A 17,500-nucleotide genomic window follows, 5' to 3' on the forward strand; every position below is an offset into this window, starting at 1 on the left:
TCAACATAAAAATGTGTCACTAATTGTCCTGTTTGTTGCACAAGCTTGCCATTCCCTTGGCTAAATATAAAATATAAGAAGCTTGTGATGTTGGAATGTAAGGCAGTTCTGACAGGAGAGTGAGTCCCTTTCCTTCAGGATCCTCTGCTGAGGAAAGGCTCTCTATAAACATTTTCCATTCCACGCTAATGTTCAGATTCATCAGCAGCAGAGGCAAACACATTCAGCGGAGGTCTGCTCAATGAGATCTGAAGCAGGACGGTGTTTAAACCAGCAATAGACAGAAAGACACTGGCAATGGGTGCGGGAGTCTCTTGGTGTGTTTTTGTCTTTGAAAGTCAGCAGAATGCCAGGTTCGGTTCTGTTCTCATTTTTAAACCGTGTCAGATCTGTTCGATGAATTGAATAGACTCCGCTGTGTGATCAGGTGACGCTTGCACGCTGCAGGACAAAATAAAAACAGTTTTGACTAAATAATAAGAGGTGTGCTGTTTTGCATAAAGCGAGAGAAGCAAATCCTCATGCAAAGCATGGGTTGTTATTGAGGGCAGGCAGGTTGATGGGTCTGTTGGAACGCACTAAGGAATTTTTGGAAAGCGCAGTCTCACACACACACACACACACACACACACAAACACACACACACACACACACACACAACAAAGACAGGCAAACTGGGAGGTGACTCCACTGACACACAGTCTGCGACGAGAAGTCATATCGACACTGCCGGATGTTGTGTGACCTTGGTCGGTCACAAGAAATTAGTAATCACTTGCATGGACGTTTGAAAGTTTGGGTCGTGGAAACTATGTGTGCGTCAGTGTGTGTGTGTGTGTGTGTGTGTGTGTGTGTGTGTGTGTGTGTGTGTGTGTGTGTGTGTGTGTGTGTGTGTGTGTGTGTGTGTGTGTGTGCGCGCGTCAGTGTGCGTGTGTGTGTGTGTGTGTGTGTGTGTCAGTGTGTGTGTGTGTGTGTGTGTGCGGGTCAGTGTGTGTGTGTATGTGCGGGTCAGTGTGTGTGTGTGTGTGCGGGTCAGTGTGTGTGTGTGTGTGTATGTGCGGGTCAGTGTGTGTGTGTACGCGGGTCAGTGTGTGTGTGTGTGTGTGTGTGTCGGGTCAGGGTGTGTGTGTGTGTGTGTGTGTGTGTGTGTGTGTGTGTGTGTGTGTGTGTGTGTGTGTGTGTGTGTGTGTGTGTGTGTGTGTGTGTGTGTGTGTGTGTGTGTGTGTGTGTGTGTGTGTGTGTGTGTGTGTGTGTGTGTGGGTCAGTGTGTGTGTGTGTGCGGGTCAGTGTGTGTGTGTGTGTGTGTATGTGCGGGTCAGTGTGTGTGTGTGTGTGTGTGTGTGTGTGTGTGTGTGTGTGTGTGTGTGTGTGTGTGTCAGTGTGTGTGTGTGTGTGTGGGTCAGGTGTGTGTGTGTGTGTGTATGTGCGGGTCAGTGTGTGTGTGTACGCGGGTCAGTGTGTGTGTGTGTATGTGCGGGTCAGTGTGTGTGTGTACGCGGGTCAGTGTGTGTGTGTGTGTGTGTGTGTGTGTGTGTGTGTGTGTGTGTGTGTGTGTGTGTGTGTGTGTGTGTGTGTGTGTGTGTGTGTGTGTGTGTGTGCGGGTCAGTGTGTGTGTGTGTGTGGGTGTGTCGGGTCAGTGTGTGTGTATGTGCGGGTCAGTGTGTGTGTGTGTGTGTGTACGCGGGTCAGTGTGTGTGTGTGTGTGTATGTGCGGGTCAGGGTGTGTGTGTATGTGCGGGTCAGTGTGTGTGTGTGCGCGGGTCAGTGTGTGTGTGTGTGTCTCAGTGTGTGTGGGTCAGGGTGTGTTGCATTGTTACTAGGCTTCTCTCTCATCATGCTTCTCCCACGCTTGAATCACACATATACTTTACCAGGGTTTACAGTGCTTTCACTATACTTCTACTACACCTTCGCCTCAAGACTATACACTGTTCTGTAATTGTACTTTGCATGTCATCTGACACACAAGCGTTTACCGGAACTGTGGACGGGTTTGGCAGGCGATAACAACGACTAACCAAACCAGTCCCTCGCCCTGGTATTCCCCTCTCGTGATGGAAATGAGGGAAAACAAACACAGTGGAAGAAAGCAAAACTGCGCGAAACGAACCAAACCAGGTGGTTTCTGTTAGTACCGTCTGCGGTGCAAGAGTACAGTGACCCGCCCCCGCCTCCGCGTCCCCAGCAGGAGCAGAGCGTTCAGAGAAAGCGGAGAGGGGTAACGCGATACTGGCGCTGACAGGTACACAACCCCACATCAATTACAAAGCAGCTTGGGAACAAGCACCCTCAGAAAACATGAACCGTGTAAACCGAGAGCGCTTCTTCACCTGCGCTCGTTGCCGGGGACACAGAGGCAAGCAACAGTTCAGCAGCCCTCACAGTGTGATGCAATCCCCTGTCTGCTCCCGTTTCGCAGTGCTAGTGCCAACGTGACCACAGCGCGGCTGGGGAGCCCAGGCCAGCAGACTCACCTCTCCACGCAGTTCAGCGCGGCGCATTTGCACGGGCGTTTGGATTTCCCCTTGCTTGAGTACACGCTTAGCGTAGTTTTCACCAGCGGTTGTCATGTTATCCTGTAATGCTTTGCAATGCTTATGCTTAGGGCGGCCATCTGACTCCAAATTTACCGGACACTTTGAGAGATCGGGACTTCAAAAGTGTCAATAAACTTAAAGCAATTGTTCACTTTAGCAGAGGTGTAACTTACACAATACATTATGAATAATGGTGTTTAATTACCATGTGCATCAAACAAGTGTACAAGTATAATAAGAATGAATAAAATGCTTATTATTATTATTATTATTATTATTATTATTATTATTATTATTATTATTATTATTATTATGTATTAATATTTTGCAGCCACTTATTTTCTGTTTTTCGATATTCAATCGCCAATAATACGCAAATACTTTCCCAGGAAATGCATGATCCAGTGTTGCAGTATTTTGCCGTGTCTTTGCACACGTCACATTACAATAGATTGCGCTGCGTTACAGTCCCATGCTGTGTATTGTGTGGGTTACAGCAGCATCCGTAAGAGTCGTGTATAAACCAAGCTTATAAACGCTGCGCAGCAACGGGCCAGGTAGAACACCTTTAAAACAAAGAGCAGAGCAGGTCTGCACCTTTCTGCAAAGCAATATCAAGATGCAAAGAAAAGCGTAGAGCGGGCTGCAGATAAACCGCAATTTAACTGCTGGGAAAACAAACAAACAAAAACAAAACAAAACATTCGTGGCCATTAATAAACCCTGCGCTGCACCATAAAAAAGACCCAGCGTCATCGTGGTAGTGGTGCTGAAGTTCAATCTGTAGCCGTAGAGAAAAACAAAAACAGAAGTAACTAAAGCGCTCAAACAAAGCCGAGAACGTGAATTATTTGAAAGACTTTCTGAGGTCCCATCATGTCAATGCGACACCACTGCATTTTCAGAACGATGGATTGCAGTGCCAGAGCACAGAGAGGGGAATGAGACTCCCGTTGCATTGCAGTGTGATCCATTCCTGAGTTAACACACACCCGAGCTTGTTACTGGTACACATCGTGGCTAATGAAGCTGGTAGTAAAACCTGGAATGGGCGAATCGAGATACTAGCTGCTTTCTGATGTCAATGAAAGAACAGCGCCACTGCTTTGCTGCACACTAATGTCAGCAACATCCAAGCAAACATAAAACTACAGTCTCCCTGTCATAGTAACTACGATATTCACTGAAGTATATACCCTAACAATGTAACGAAATACTGAGACGAGCTGAACCGCCCGCCGGCACAACGTGTTTAAAACAATGACGAGTTTGCGTCACAAAATCTGTTGCACGAAACATGACATTCTTACACATGTACTTATAACTGTGATAACTTTTAAACTGCTAACAAAATTATAATTAATAATAGCATCAATAACTCAACATTGGCTAGCACAAATATAACTACACTTTATAAACTTCGTGCCAAGAACCGTCTTACAAAAATGAACGTTTATTTCAAGTACAAGACTACAACTATTATAACCAAAAATAATAATAATAATAATAATAATAATAATAATAATAATAATAATGAAAATCAATTTCTTATTTTACCTGGGTGCAGGTAACTGTAGGTGATTTATGCGCGTCGTGCGTCTTGACCAAGTGTTCTGACCAAACCCCGTTACTGAGAACCGGCGATAATCCGAACGTCAGCAGCAACGTGCTGATTAGAATCGGAACCCGCAGACATTCCATCCTGTGTTAGAATAGGTAGCGACCAAGTCCAGCCCAATGCCCGCCGGCACAAGTCGAATGCCGCAGGTCGGTGTGTGCGGTCCCAGGTGCGCACAGCGAGATTGCACTCACTCGCCCCGCCTTGAAGCAGGTTCTTTACTCGGTAACATCACCCTGTCTCGTTATCTGATACAGTTCCCATTTCCCAACTTCTCCTTTTTAAACGTAGTCCCACTCGTACAAGATTCACAGGACTCGCTTGTATTCTCGCACTGTATTGAGTTAGCTGGGTGTTAGGTCCCAAGTACAGCGGGCTACCGGTGCAAAGTTCTCAATACTCAATGCGCTGAAGTAGCCTATTGCGTTACTCTATACTGTGCTGCCACACCGCTTTGAATGCACAGACTCAGATTACCAGTAACATGTAAACGAACTGCACTGAGTGTGCAGGCTTGCCTCTCAGTACTGTATTGAGTGCAGGCTTGAGTCTCAGTACTGTATTGAGTGCAGGCTCGAGTCTCAGTACTGTATTGAATCGTCTGGCTCTCAGATCCTCAGTACTGTATTGAATCGTCTGGCTCTCAGATCCTCAGTACTGTATTGAATCGTCTGGCTCTCAGATCCTCAGTACTGTATTGAATCGTCTGGCTCTCAGATCCTCAGTACTGTATTGAATCGACTGGCTCTCAGATCCTCAGTACTGTATTGAATCGTCTGGCTCTCAGATCCTCAGTACTGTATTGAATCGTCTGGCTCTCAGATCCTCAGTACTGTATTGAATCGTCTGGCTCTCAGATCCTCAGTACTGTATTGAATCGACTGGCTCTCAGATCCTCAGTACTGTATTGAATCGACTGGCTCTCAGATCCTCAGTACTGTATTGAATCGTCTGGCTCTCAGATCCTCAGTACTGTATTGAATCGTCTGGCTCTCAGATCCTCAGTACTGTATTGAATCGTCTGGCTCTCAGATCCTCAGTACTGTATTGAATCGTCTGGCTCTCAGATCCTCAGTACTGTATTGAATCGTCTGGCTCTCAGATCCTCAGTACTGTATTGAATCGTCTGGCTCTCAGATCCTCAGTACTGTATTGAATCGTCTGGCTCTCAGATCCTCAGTACTGTATTGAATCGTCTGGCTCTCAGATCCTCAGTACTGTATTGAATCGTCTGGCTCTCAGATCCTCAGTACTGTATTGAATCGACTGGCTCTCAGATCCTCAGTACTGTATTGAATCGTCTGGCTCTCAGATCCTCAGTACTGTATTGAATCGACTGGCTCTCAGATCCTCAGTACTGTATTGAATCGTCTGGCTCTCAGATCCTCAGTACTGTATTGAATCGTCTGGCTCTCAGATCCTCAGTACTGTATTGAATCGACTGGCTCTCAGATCCTCAGTACTGTATTGAATCGTCTGGCTCTCAGATCCTCAGTACTGTATTGAATCGTCTGGCTCTCAGATCCTCAGTACTGTATTGAATCGTCTGGCTCTCAGATCCTCAGTACTGTATTGAATCGTCTGGTTCTCAGATCCTCAGTACTGTATTGAATCGTCTGGCTCTCAGATCCTCAGTACTGTATTGAATCGTCTGGCTCTCAGATCCTCAGTACTGTATTGAATCGTCTGGCTCTCAGATCCTCAGTACTGTATTGAATCGTCTGGCTCTCAGATCCTCAGTACTGTATTGAATCGTCTGGTTCTCAGATCCTCAGTACTGTATTGAATCGTCTGGCTCTCAGATCCTCAGTACTGTATTGAATCGTCTGGTTCTCAGATCCTCAGTACTGTATTGAATCGTCTGGCTCTCAGATCCTCAGTACTGTATTGAATCGACTGGCTCTCAGATCCTCAGTACTGTATTGAATCGTCTGGCTCTCAGATCCTCAGTACTGTATTGAATCGACTGGCTCTCAGATCCTCAGTACTGTATTGAATCGTCTTGCTCTCAGATCCTCAGTACTGTATTGAATTGACTGGCTCTCAGATTCCCAGTAGGTCTACAGAACTTCATTTGACTGTTGGCGTCTGGATGTCTGTAGAAAGCAGACCACATTTAAATTAGGGGAGAAAATAAGTTGATTAGTAAAAAAAACAAAGCAAGCGAAAGACAGAGTTTCCCACAGTAAATTAGCAATCCCCCCCATGCTTTTCCCGTCGTTATTCTATCCATTTACTCTAGTCTACCATGGACTGTCATGTTTTTAAATGTGCTTTCACTGTGCTATCACTGTGCTTTATTAGACTTTACTCTGCTTTAGCTATGGTAAACATTTATAAGAGTATCTCTGTATAGTCTTCTATTCATCTGAATTCCCTGAATCCCTGTAACCCTGGAAGACTTTGTGGTCTTGTGTTTCCCCAGGAATGGGAAAGAACACAACGCAATCACAGTGCACTTCTATTGAGACACAAGGTAGACAGATAGATAGATAAACAGAGAGGACGATAGATTCATAGGTATATATATAGATAGATAGATAGATAGATAGATAGATAGATAAACAGAGAGGACGATAGATTCATAGGTATATATATATAGATATAGATGGATAGATAGATAGATAAACAGAGAGGACAATAGATTCATAGGTATATATATAGATAGATAGATATAGATAGATAGATAGATAGGCGTCAGAGATGTCCTACTATCTAATAAGTATCCATATATATATAAATATATATATCTCTCTATCTATCTATTTGTCTCTCCTGCTATCTAAGTATCCATATATCTATAGCACTTCATAGAGGACGATAGATAGATAGATAGATAGATAGATAGATAGATAGATAGATAGATATATAGATAGATAGATAGATCAGATAGATATACCATCCTACTATAAGTATAGATATCTATCTACGATATATCTAGCTTCTATCTAGATATCTAGCTATCTCCTACCTATCTTCTCGGTATATAGATAGATAGATAGATAGATAGATAGATAGATAGATAATCTATAGTATTTTGTCTCTCCTACTATAGAGTATCCATAGATATTATAGGTATATTTCCTGTAAACTGGGGCAGACAGATCTATCTATCATCTATCTGACCGTGTCTGTGATATACTATCTATATACCAAGACAGACAGACAGACAGACAGACATATAGATAGGTAGATAGATAGACAGATAGACAGATAGGCATACAGAGAGACAGACAGACAGATGGTGAGTGAGTGCAGTTTTCCACTGTAGATCTTGTCCCTGCTAGCCTGCCCAGTGAGTAAGTGATGAGTTTCAGGTTCATTCCTGGCATGGATTTCTTGTCCAAGGTCGTGGGCATCAGCAATCCAAACAATGAATGTCCGGACCCCCCCCCCCAGGATCAATCCCAGGACGCAGCACTTCCAACCAACCACTAGGTGTCATGAAATGACACTGCTGACGACATTTACTGCAAACAAGGGCAAAGACTAGCACCGATCAAGCAGAGCCGGTGAGATAACAGAGACAGGTGGGGTCTAAACACCTCTGTAAGGAGTGTCTCTACCAGTAAAGGAAAGCTTGCTGTCTGTGAAGCTGAAGTCTACAACACTTACCTGAATATTAACAAGTGGAGATTTGAATTATATACAAACAACAGTTTCATGGAAATGGGCAGTTCTATAAAGAGTTAGTGCAGCCACTGGCAACGGCAAGGAAACCACCTGCCACAGGGCCCTAGTAACAAGACATGTAGGAATTGCCTGGGAAATCGTCAGTGCACTGTTACAAACTAAATAAAGTCTTGCGCTCAGCCGGTTTGTAAATGTAATCTTGTTTTTGAAAGCGCTGTTTAATCTCAGAGAACCCTTAAAAGCTCTTAAAAAGCAATGTACATTTGTTTTGGTGATGCAGCCCTCTGTAACCTAAAACACAACAATACCACCTTAAATCTACCTTAAAATCTTTTCGTTGATACCTGATAGGACTGTGTACATACAACACAGGGAGAATGAACCCACAGCTACTTATCTGCACAGTATTGCAAAGAAATAAAGCAAACAAACTGCTAATATAACAAGTGAGATTCAACTCTAAACCAATTGCTTTCACAGCCCCCTTAGCAATAATCTCAGACTGCCTTACCTGCAATAACACTGGGCTCCGTGAAACCAGCCCTAAGGCATCTAACGTTGTGTGTTAAGTCAAGTGCAGCTGTCTCTGTTGTTTTATTTGCATATGCAAATTATTTCAGTAAGATGCTGTGAAGAGATCGTATAATTACAGGCTAAATCTAGTAACCTAAAATGATTAGTTTCCCATGAATTCGGTATCCATGGGAATATGCAAATGTCCAGTAACACACACAGTAGCGCTCCTCTTCCCACACTGCAGCTCTCTAGCTGTGCACAGAGAACTCCTCTCAAAGACTCAAAGCCTTCTATTGCTCTGCTGAATGCTGAGGGTGCTACAGTGAAATAAAATGTTCAGAGCTGAGGTTTGGCAAAGAAAAACACCGCCTCCTAACATGACTGCATCAAAGCAAATTATTTCATTATAAACCTTACAAGCTTCAACTGACAAACCAAAGCAAATTCATCTGCATACAATAAATACACATATAACCACAGAGAGACCAAAAAGTCTTTCAACACTGCAGAGCACTCTAGCAGTATAGGAAAGAGAACTCCACTCTCCACACTTGAGAGCACTCTAGCAGTATAGGAAAGAGAACTCCACTCTCCACGCTGCAGAGCGCTCTAGCAGTACAGGAAAGAGAACTTCACTCTCAACACTGCAGAGCGCTCTAGCAGTATAGGAAAGAGAACTCCACTCTCCACACTGCAGAGCGCTCTAGCAGTATAGGAAAGAGAACTCCACTCTCCACACTGCAGAGCGCTCTAGCAGTATAGGAAAGAGAACTCCACTCTCCACACTGCAGAGCGCTCTAGCAGTATAGGAAAGAGAACTCCACTCTCCACACTGGAGAGCACTCTAGCAGTATAGGAAAGAGAACTCCACTCTCAACACTGCAGAGCGCTCTAGCAGTATAGGAAAGAGAACTCCACTCTCCACACTGCAGAGCGCTCTAGCAGTATAGGAAAGAGAACTCCACTCTCCACACTGCAGAGCGCTCTAGCAGTATAGGAAAGAGAACTCCACTCTCAACACTGCAGAGCGCTCTAGCAGTATAGGAAAGAGAACTCCACTCTCCACACTGCAGAGCACTCTAGCAGTATAGGAAAGAGAACTCCACTCTCAACACTGCAGAGCGCTCTAGCAGTATAGGAAAGAGAACTCCACTCTCAACACTGCAGAGCGCTCTAGCAGTATAGGAAAGAGAACTCCACTCAACACTGCAGAGCGCTCTAGCAGTATAGGAAAGAGAACTCCACTCTCCACACTGCAGAGCGCTCTAGCAGTATAGGAAAGAGAACTCCACTCTCAACACTGCAGAGCACTCTAGCAGTATAGGAAAGAGAACTCCACTCAACACTGCAGAGCGCTCTAGCAGTATAGGAAAGAGAACTCCACTCTCAACACTGCAGAGCGCTCTAGCAGTATAGGAAAGAGAACTCCACTCTCCACACTGCAGAGCGCTCTAGCAGTATAGGAAAGAGAACTCCACTCTCCACACTGCAGAGCGCTCTAGCAGTATAGGAAAGAGAACTCCACTCTCCACACTGCAGAGCGCTCTAGCAGTATAGGAAAGAGAACTCCACTCTCAACACTGCAGAGCGCTCTAGCAGTATAGGAAAGAGAACTCCACTCTCCACACTGCAGAGCGCTCTAGCAGTATAGGAAAGAGAACTGCACTCTCCACACTGCAGAGCGCTCTAGCAGTACAGGAAAGAGAACTTCACTCTCCACACTGCAGAGCGCTCTAGCAGTATAGGAAAGAGAACTCCACTCTCCACACTGCAGAGCGCTCTAGCAGTATAGGAAAGAGAACTCCACTCTCAACACTGCAGAGCGCTCTAGCAGTATAGGAAAGAGAACTCCACTCTCCACACTGCAGAGCGCTCTAGCAGTATAGGAAAGAGAACTCCACTCTCAACACTGCAGAGCCCTCTAGCAGTATAGGAAAGAGAACTTCACTCTCCACACTGCAGAGCGCTCTAGTGGTATAGGAAAGAGAACTACACTCTCCACACTGCAGAGCGCTCTAGCAGTATAGGAAAGAGAACTACACTCTCCACACTGCAGAGCGCTCTAGCAGTATAGGAAAGAGAACTACACTCTCCACACTGCAGAGCGCTCTAGCAGTACAGGAAAGAGAACTGCACTCAACACTGCAGACCATGAACTAATCTAAAATAGTAAGAGCCACTTATGCCTGTTTATGTAATTTTCAGTAACAATAACAATATGTATTCAACCTAACCCTAATTTCAGATATGTAATTTTTATTCTGATTATGACTGTGTTTAGTAGTGCTATCTGGAACCCTCACCTGTATCTTCAGTGGTGATGTTTAAAGATGGTCAGTTCTTCTGCACATATACAGGAATTAAGTCATAAAACAAAATAAAGAGAACCTCCTGTAACACTGAAACTCAATGTCCAAATGAGAGAGGATGTAAAGAAAGAGGAAATACTTATGCTGCCTCCACTGCCCTTCCCTTCTCTCTCTGGAATTTGAGCAGCTGAAACTATTTCCCCTGCTCTGGGAATTAATAGAGTGTCTACTGGGTCCCAATGCCTGTCCTATTCACACACAAACACACACAGCACACCAATCTGAATACAATGATTAACTTTAGAGAGTTACTTATAGCTGAAGCCCATCACTTATATATATATATATATATATATATATATATATATATATATATTATATATATATATATATATATATATATATATAAAATACACATATTGCTCTTATTTGAATTTGATCTGATTTTCTATATATTATTTTACTGTACGTTATAACTGCTCTTATCTGTAATGTGATAGTGTGTAATGGGATACTTTGTATTGTGATATTTTTGTAAATAATAACAATAAATATACAGAAAGTGGTAGGACAGAGGAGACGAGAGAGAGAGAGAGGACATCTCTCTTTCCAAGGAAAATCATGCTCTAACAGGATGCTCACCAACCACTAGAAATACTTCAAGCAGAAGAAAAATATCCCATAAACTAAAACCTCACTCAATAATTATGTACAGCGCTTGGGCTTGGAGACTTCTTCAGACAGGATGGTAGAAATAGCCGGGCAGAACATCAGTCTTTACCTCGCTACAATCGATGTCAGAGCTCTCCAAAGTTTCAGGAGCACCATCGTGTTTTTTAGATAGAGAAACCCCCCCCCCCCCACCGTGTTGAAGGAGTGAAAACAGAAGAGCGAAGCCCCCAGAAAGACAGTCCCTCGTGGGTTCTTGGTATCAAGACCATCGCTGGTGCTGCTGGAATCAGGAGTGGCAGCCTGAATCACCTGTGTGTTTGGAGTGTACAGAACTAGATCATTCACTTAACTGGGTCTCATAGCTACCCTGAATCCACCCAGAAAGACTGCCTGTAAACAACATAATGATTGGAAGAGTTTCCTTACTGCTGGGCAGCGCCTACTTCTCAAAACAAATAACTCATCCGTGTGGTGACGTTTCAGACAGGAGTCTAAAGTCCCTGCATCATCAGCATGGGGAATCTGTCTGCTTCTCATTGGAGGGAAAAACAGTACTGGGAATCTATTTGCTTCTCATTGGAGGAAAGATGGTGAGAAAGGGTTCCAAGTGAAATGCTTGCCATTGAATTTTATTAAACCGAAGTGTTGAAGAGAAGCTTATAGTCTAAACGTTGGTCACTACATGCATACCGTTCCCCTCTCTGCTCAGTGCTGCAGTGCGCCTCTGGCAGTGCTGCCCTGTGAAAGCCGTGCTCTTTCTCCGATTGTTTCTCCACTCAGTTAATGACTGACTGCCCTCACCTCTGCGTGACTGAGCTGGGCTGGCTGTTAAAACCACAGGCACGTCAACTTCCCTGTCCTACCTCTGTGTGCCAAGGGAAGTGGAGCCAGTGTCCTGAAACACAGCGTTATCTCGTTCGTCTCTGCTGACACTGGAATGCTCGGTGTTTGAGTTTACCCGAGTGATTCCTGAATTACAAAACACCCTTCACTCTCACCTTCATCAGGACTGAACCACAGGTGCAACCTGTTAAACCAAACAGACTTTTTCTCAAAGGAATAAAACATTTGCAACAGCATAGAACGGGCAAGAAATTACTTACGACTAAACCTGCATTGCAAATAATTGGTTATTCAAATCTTTGTTGCATTTACAATGATTAGCCACGAGGTGGCACTGTTTTCAAAAGGGTCAAATCGAATAAACACAAGCACGCCTGTGAAGGAACCAAACAGGATAACAGGATCAACCAACGATCATTGGGGTGCAGTTTTGCAATATGAAGAACTTGTGAAAGGTGGAAGAAAGGACAGAATGTTCCCTCACACCCTTAGGTTAAGTCAGAGTCTGATGACCGGGGACAGAGGAAGGGGAGAAGGAGAAGTGCTATGTTTGCTTAACTATAAAATGCTTGCTTAATCTTAACTGGTTTCTGAAATGAATATAGATGATATAAATGATAGTGTACTTGGAGACCAGGTTTAACTTTCAAACAGGGTTCCAGGGAGTTTGATTATGTTTTTATTTTACAGAGTGCGAGGCAGTGCCACTCACACATTTCAAGAGACGCATCGTTTCCTTCCTGGAACATACTCCTCTATACAGTATATATACCCTTAGAAAAGTTTACCAGCCAGACTGCATGCTCACTGTGTTCCCATTGCTATACTCTGTATTTACCGTGACTTATTAGGGTTTGCTTTACAACCCCTCTCTGGTGTTCACAGTGCTAACGTATGCTTTATTACAAACTTTCCTGTACTTTTACTGTGGGAAACACTTATGGGAAGGGTACATAATAACACTTTGATTGAGGCCTGTGTCTGTATATACATCATCTTTTAATAAATCAACAAATGAAATGATTGCATTTAACAGAGACGCCACGCACGCACGCACGCACGCTTATAGCACTGGAATGCTCAGTATTTTCTACAAACAGGTTTCATTTCTAGTTCAGAATTAATTGATGCTCAGAAGGGAATCACGTCTTGAAAGAGCGTTTAATGGTTTGTTTAGCAGTCTCCACAGAGCACATGTAGAAGCTGCTCATGTTCTTCTATGGTGCTGTTTTGTCATTTCCACTGCTCCTGGGTGCAGCTGAAAGTTTGTTTGTTGCTTGCTTGTCCTGCAGAGTCTTTTTTCTTTCCTTTTTCTTTCTCAACATTATAAAAAGCTGCCATGAAACAAACCCCCCCCCTCCCGCTGTCTGTGAAAACAGAACAGCGATCGTGACGGCTTTCACTAAGCAAGCTGCAAAGACGTTTCCTGATGGCTCCTTGCAGCTGGAGCGGGTTATGAGGTAGAATATTCAAATCAAAAAGCTGAACAGCAAGTAGGACTTGAATGAAAGGATATTATTGAAATTTCCAAGCCAATGGCGCCAGTTGCCAGGAGCCTGCCTTAAAAGACACTACAGGGCTTTCTGAAACTATCCTGAGTGGGTTAAGTTTTTTGTTTTGGTGCTGTAATCATACACAGGAAATGATAGATAGCCAGTCAGTCATACACCCGGCAAAACAAACACAAACACAACGAAAAGGGCTCAGCATTCCTAACGTGTTGCTGTCTCTCTCTGCAGAACCAGTCGGGTGACTGCAAAACTTACCAGGAAACAACAGGATGAGGCAATATCTAATTCCAGAGTGCCGTGAGCAAAGGGGCATTGTACTATAAATAGCGCGCCCACTCGATATTTCCTCATTCCACGACAGTGACACAGCACAGTGCCCAAGTCCTGCAGGAAGGCCCTTCTCTAATTCACTGTTTTCAATGCTGCAAGTTTCTTTGTTTTTTTGATGTTTAACATGGCTAGTAGAATACAGAGGGGCCCTGTACAGCACACTGAGCGCCTCTGCTTTCCAGTTTCTCTGGATTTCAATCAGTCGGTTTGTTAGTTGAAGTGACAGTTCGTGTGGGTTAAAGGTTACAAATCAGACGAGATCATTAAACCTGCCCGAGTCGCTCTGTAGAATAACTGGAGTGTGCCTCTGCTTTAACCCTTGGTTTACCCAGGATTTGCTTATCACAGGAGAGCAGGAGCGAGTAAATACTTTATACCTTACATACTCCTTAAAGCTTGTCTTGGGAGATGTGGGATTGAGGACGTGACCCTTCCTCATTCCTTCGCACTTTCTTTAGATGACGTCCTTGCTATTTTGCAGGTGGGGTTGCAAATCAAACTTTTAAAAGTATTATGGTGACGCTGGTCTTCCTGCTTTAAATACCCGTGCGTTTCTCCCCGATCGCCGGGTCACCTCTCTGGATGAGCAGCTCGTCTGACTTATCAAATTCGGGCTCCTCGGTAAAGCCTGCCCTCTCTGCCTCCAGCAGCCGGCACAGCCTCGCCCTCTCCACCAGCCTCCTGCCTGCCTCGGAGTGCTGCAGCCCAGCGATGCCCAGCCTGAGCCAGCAAGCCCGGGTATCCCCTCTGTGCAGCTCCTGCAGCAGCCCGCCTCCCTGCCTGGGCAGCTTGAACCTGGGCACCCCCTTGAAGGAGTCCGGGATGTCCCGTTTAGAGCCATCAAAATACACCAAGGCGTAGCCCCCCGCTAGCCCACTTTCCACGTCGCTGTGGAGACAGGCCAGGGCGGCCTGGAAGATTCCGTGGGGGTCCGCCTGTGTTTTCGGGGCCATATTTCTCAGGAGGTCAGCTGGCTGCTGTTTCCCTCTCTTCCAGCTTTCGTACAGCTCCCTGCCCCCTCTGCTCCACAGCAGCAGCACTCTCCCCTCCTCCCTCCACACTGCCTCTCTCTGGCTGTACAGCCACGGCACCGGCCCCAGGCCCCCCAGCCCTGAGCTGTCCCACAGGTCCAGATGCACCTCGCAGCACAGCTCCCCCTGCAGGAGGGAGGCCAGAGCGCACACCAGGGATACGTGCTCCTCTGAGTCTGCAGTGTAGAGCAGCAGCACAGGCGTGCGTGTCCACAGGGAGCCTGCAGGGGGTGACAGAGAGGCACAGTTTAACAAGAAGAAGCGCGGCAAGCAAAACCGTTTCATTAAAAGGTTGCTTTTTTCCCCCCCAAACCACATACTTATATAAAATCGACAGATAACATTCCCAATTGTAAAAGCTTTAACCAGCCAGCTGCTTATCCCGCGATTTCCACGTGGAGTGCAAGCGAGTCCAGACGTGTCACTCCCGTGAGAATGGCGTGCACGGGGTTATATATGCATCTGCAAAGCTTCAAGCCTTTTTGATGTGCTCCACAAATAATAATGCATATAACAGCGACACACACCCTACCCGAAACTGTAGAAGACAGCAAGTAAGTTTTCCACATCAATGATATGATGAGTTTCTAATCACACTGTATTTGACATTGATGAGAATTTGAAGGGCGTCTGCTTTGAAATCTATCACACAAAAACTGTAAAAAAAAATACATGTTATTTATGCTTATGTAATTCTGCCTTTGGAAAAAATATTGCGATTTATATTGTTAGAATGTTACAAATTGTAAACAAATTGTTGTTATTTAAGTTCTATTGAAATAATATACTGCTGTTTTTCATAACAATAAAAACGTGTATTTTAAAAAATAAAGCAAAAATTGTTTTGAAAAAATTGTCCAACTGGCTTGGAGGGCTAAGAATGACAAATCTGCAAAAAAAAAAAAAAAAAAAAAAAAATTGGAAATTGCCAAAATAAATGAGCATCTGAGTGGTTTAGTCAGGAAGTAATTAATTATTTTGAAGTTTTGAAGATTCTTTTGAAGTTTTGAAGATTATTTTGAAGTTATTTGAAGATTATGTTGAAGTTATTTGAAGATTATTTTGAAGTTTTGAAGATTATGTTGAAGTTATTTGAAGATTAGAAGTTTTGAAGATTATTGAAGTTTTGAAGATTATTTTGAAGTTATTTGAAGATTATTTTGAAGTTATTTGAAGATTATTTTGAAGTTTTTGAAGATTATTTTGAAGTTTTGAAGATTATGTTGAAGTTATTTGAAGATTATTTTGAAGTTTTGAAGATTATTTTGAAGTTTTGAAGATTATTTTGAAGTTATTTGAAGATTATTTTGAAGTTATTGAAGATTATTTTGAAGTTATTTGAAGATTATTTTGAAGTTATTGAAGATTATTTTGAAGTTTTGAAGATTATTTTGAAGTTATTTGAAGATTATGTTGAAGTTATTTGAAGATTATTTTGAAGTTTTGAAGATTATTTTGAAGTTATTTGAAGATTATTTTGAAGTTATTCGAAGATTATGTTGAAGTTATTTGAAGATTATTTTGAAGTTTTGAAGATTATTTTGGTGACAGATTTTCTGCAGTGCTTGAATTTTTGGGGGGTTGTTTTGCAAAGTTCCGAAATGTGTTAATATTTATTAAAACGTGCCAGTAGGAACCTCCACACTATCAAATTCAGTGACTCTGCTTGGGATGTTATCCACAAGGAAGACTTCTTTCCTCACACACTCCACACAACCTGAAGACAGCCCTTCATTAAAAATAAGAGCAGGCTGGTTTTCATATGGCAGGCTGGAGAAGGCTGGAAGCAGCCAATGAAACCCTGTTAAGAGCTGTGTCCTGCCCCCCCCACCCCAACACCCTTACCTGACAGAACTCTCTGAGTGAAACGGTAACCAAAGAAGACAAGCATCGCCGTGGAAACTGCTACAATCAGCATCGCTGTGGCAACCAGACCCAGCCTACCATAAGCATCTGAGGATCAGAGTCAGAGGGTAAGAATCTAGAGATTTGATTTTCTGAAACAACTCATTGCATTGCCATGCCATTCTCTTTCATTGGGTTCCCTCTGGAGAACAAAAACCAGCCCTGCTGGTGTCTGCTTTGAGCTCCCTGGGTGCCTGGCCAGTACGGGGCACTGTAGCGCGATGAGGAGGGACCTCTGAATCAGGGTGACATCCTCATGAATAAAGACTCACTACAGACACTCCTTTCCAAATTTCCAAATCAATTCAATATTTTATTAAAAATGAATAAAGAAACTCCTGTAATAAGTTTCATTTAACAGAGAACGCCTCAGTTCTATATCCATCCTCACTGGGTGGTTCAATCCCCAGGAGCCGGGTTTTCAAGACTCTGCAGATCAGATTTCCGCGTTTGATCTGGATTATCTTGTGCAATTGGGTTTTTCAAAACATCAAAATGTGACCTGGATTACTGTGATCCGGATTTCTTTCTGGTAATCCAAACACATTTTCAATCATGGTTAAATGTTGCAGTTGGGTTTTTCAGAATTTAAAGA

General features: G+C 43.7%; 2 protein-coding genes across 2 annotated transcripts in view; both read right to left on the reverse strand.

The window, feature by feature from the left end:
* The window catches only part of LOC121298153 (interleukin-17 receptor C-like), a 23,440-nt gene extending 18,633 nt beyond the window's left edge, over positions 1-4,807 (reverse strand). The window contains exon 1 of the mRNA XM_041225047.1: positions 4,095-4,807. Coding sequence (XP_041080981.1) covers positions 4,095-4,238 — 144 coding nt within the window. The 5' untranslated portion in view covers positions 4,239-4,807. The remainder of the gene's footprint in view (positions 1-4,094) is intronic.
* Positions 4,808-13,106: 8,299 nt separating this feature from the next.
* Positions 13,107-17,500, reverse strand: part of LOC121298364 (interleukin-17 receptor E-like) — a gene marked incomplete at its 5' end in the record, with an annotated part of 24,963 nt that continues 20,569 nt past the window's right edge. The window contains 2 exons of the mRNA XM_041225472.1: positions 13,107-15,221; positions 16,846-16,953. Of these exons, the coding sequence (XP_041081406.1) occupies positions 14,506-15,221; positions 16,846-16,953 (824 nt within the window). The remainder of the gene's footprint in view (positions 15,222-16,845; positions 16,954-17,500) is intronic.

The sequence above is a fragment of the Polyodon spathula genome, chromosome 23 (genome assembly GCF_017654505.1).
Source record: "Polyodon spathula isolate WHYD16114869_AA chromosome 23, ASM1765450v1, whole genome shotgun sequence".
NCBI lineage: Eukaryota > Metazoa > Chordata > Actinopteri > Acipenseriformes > Polyodontidae > Polyodon > Polyodon spathula.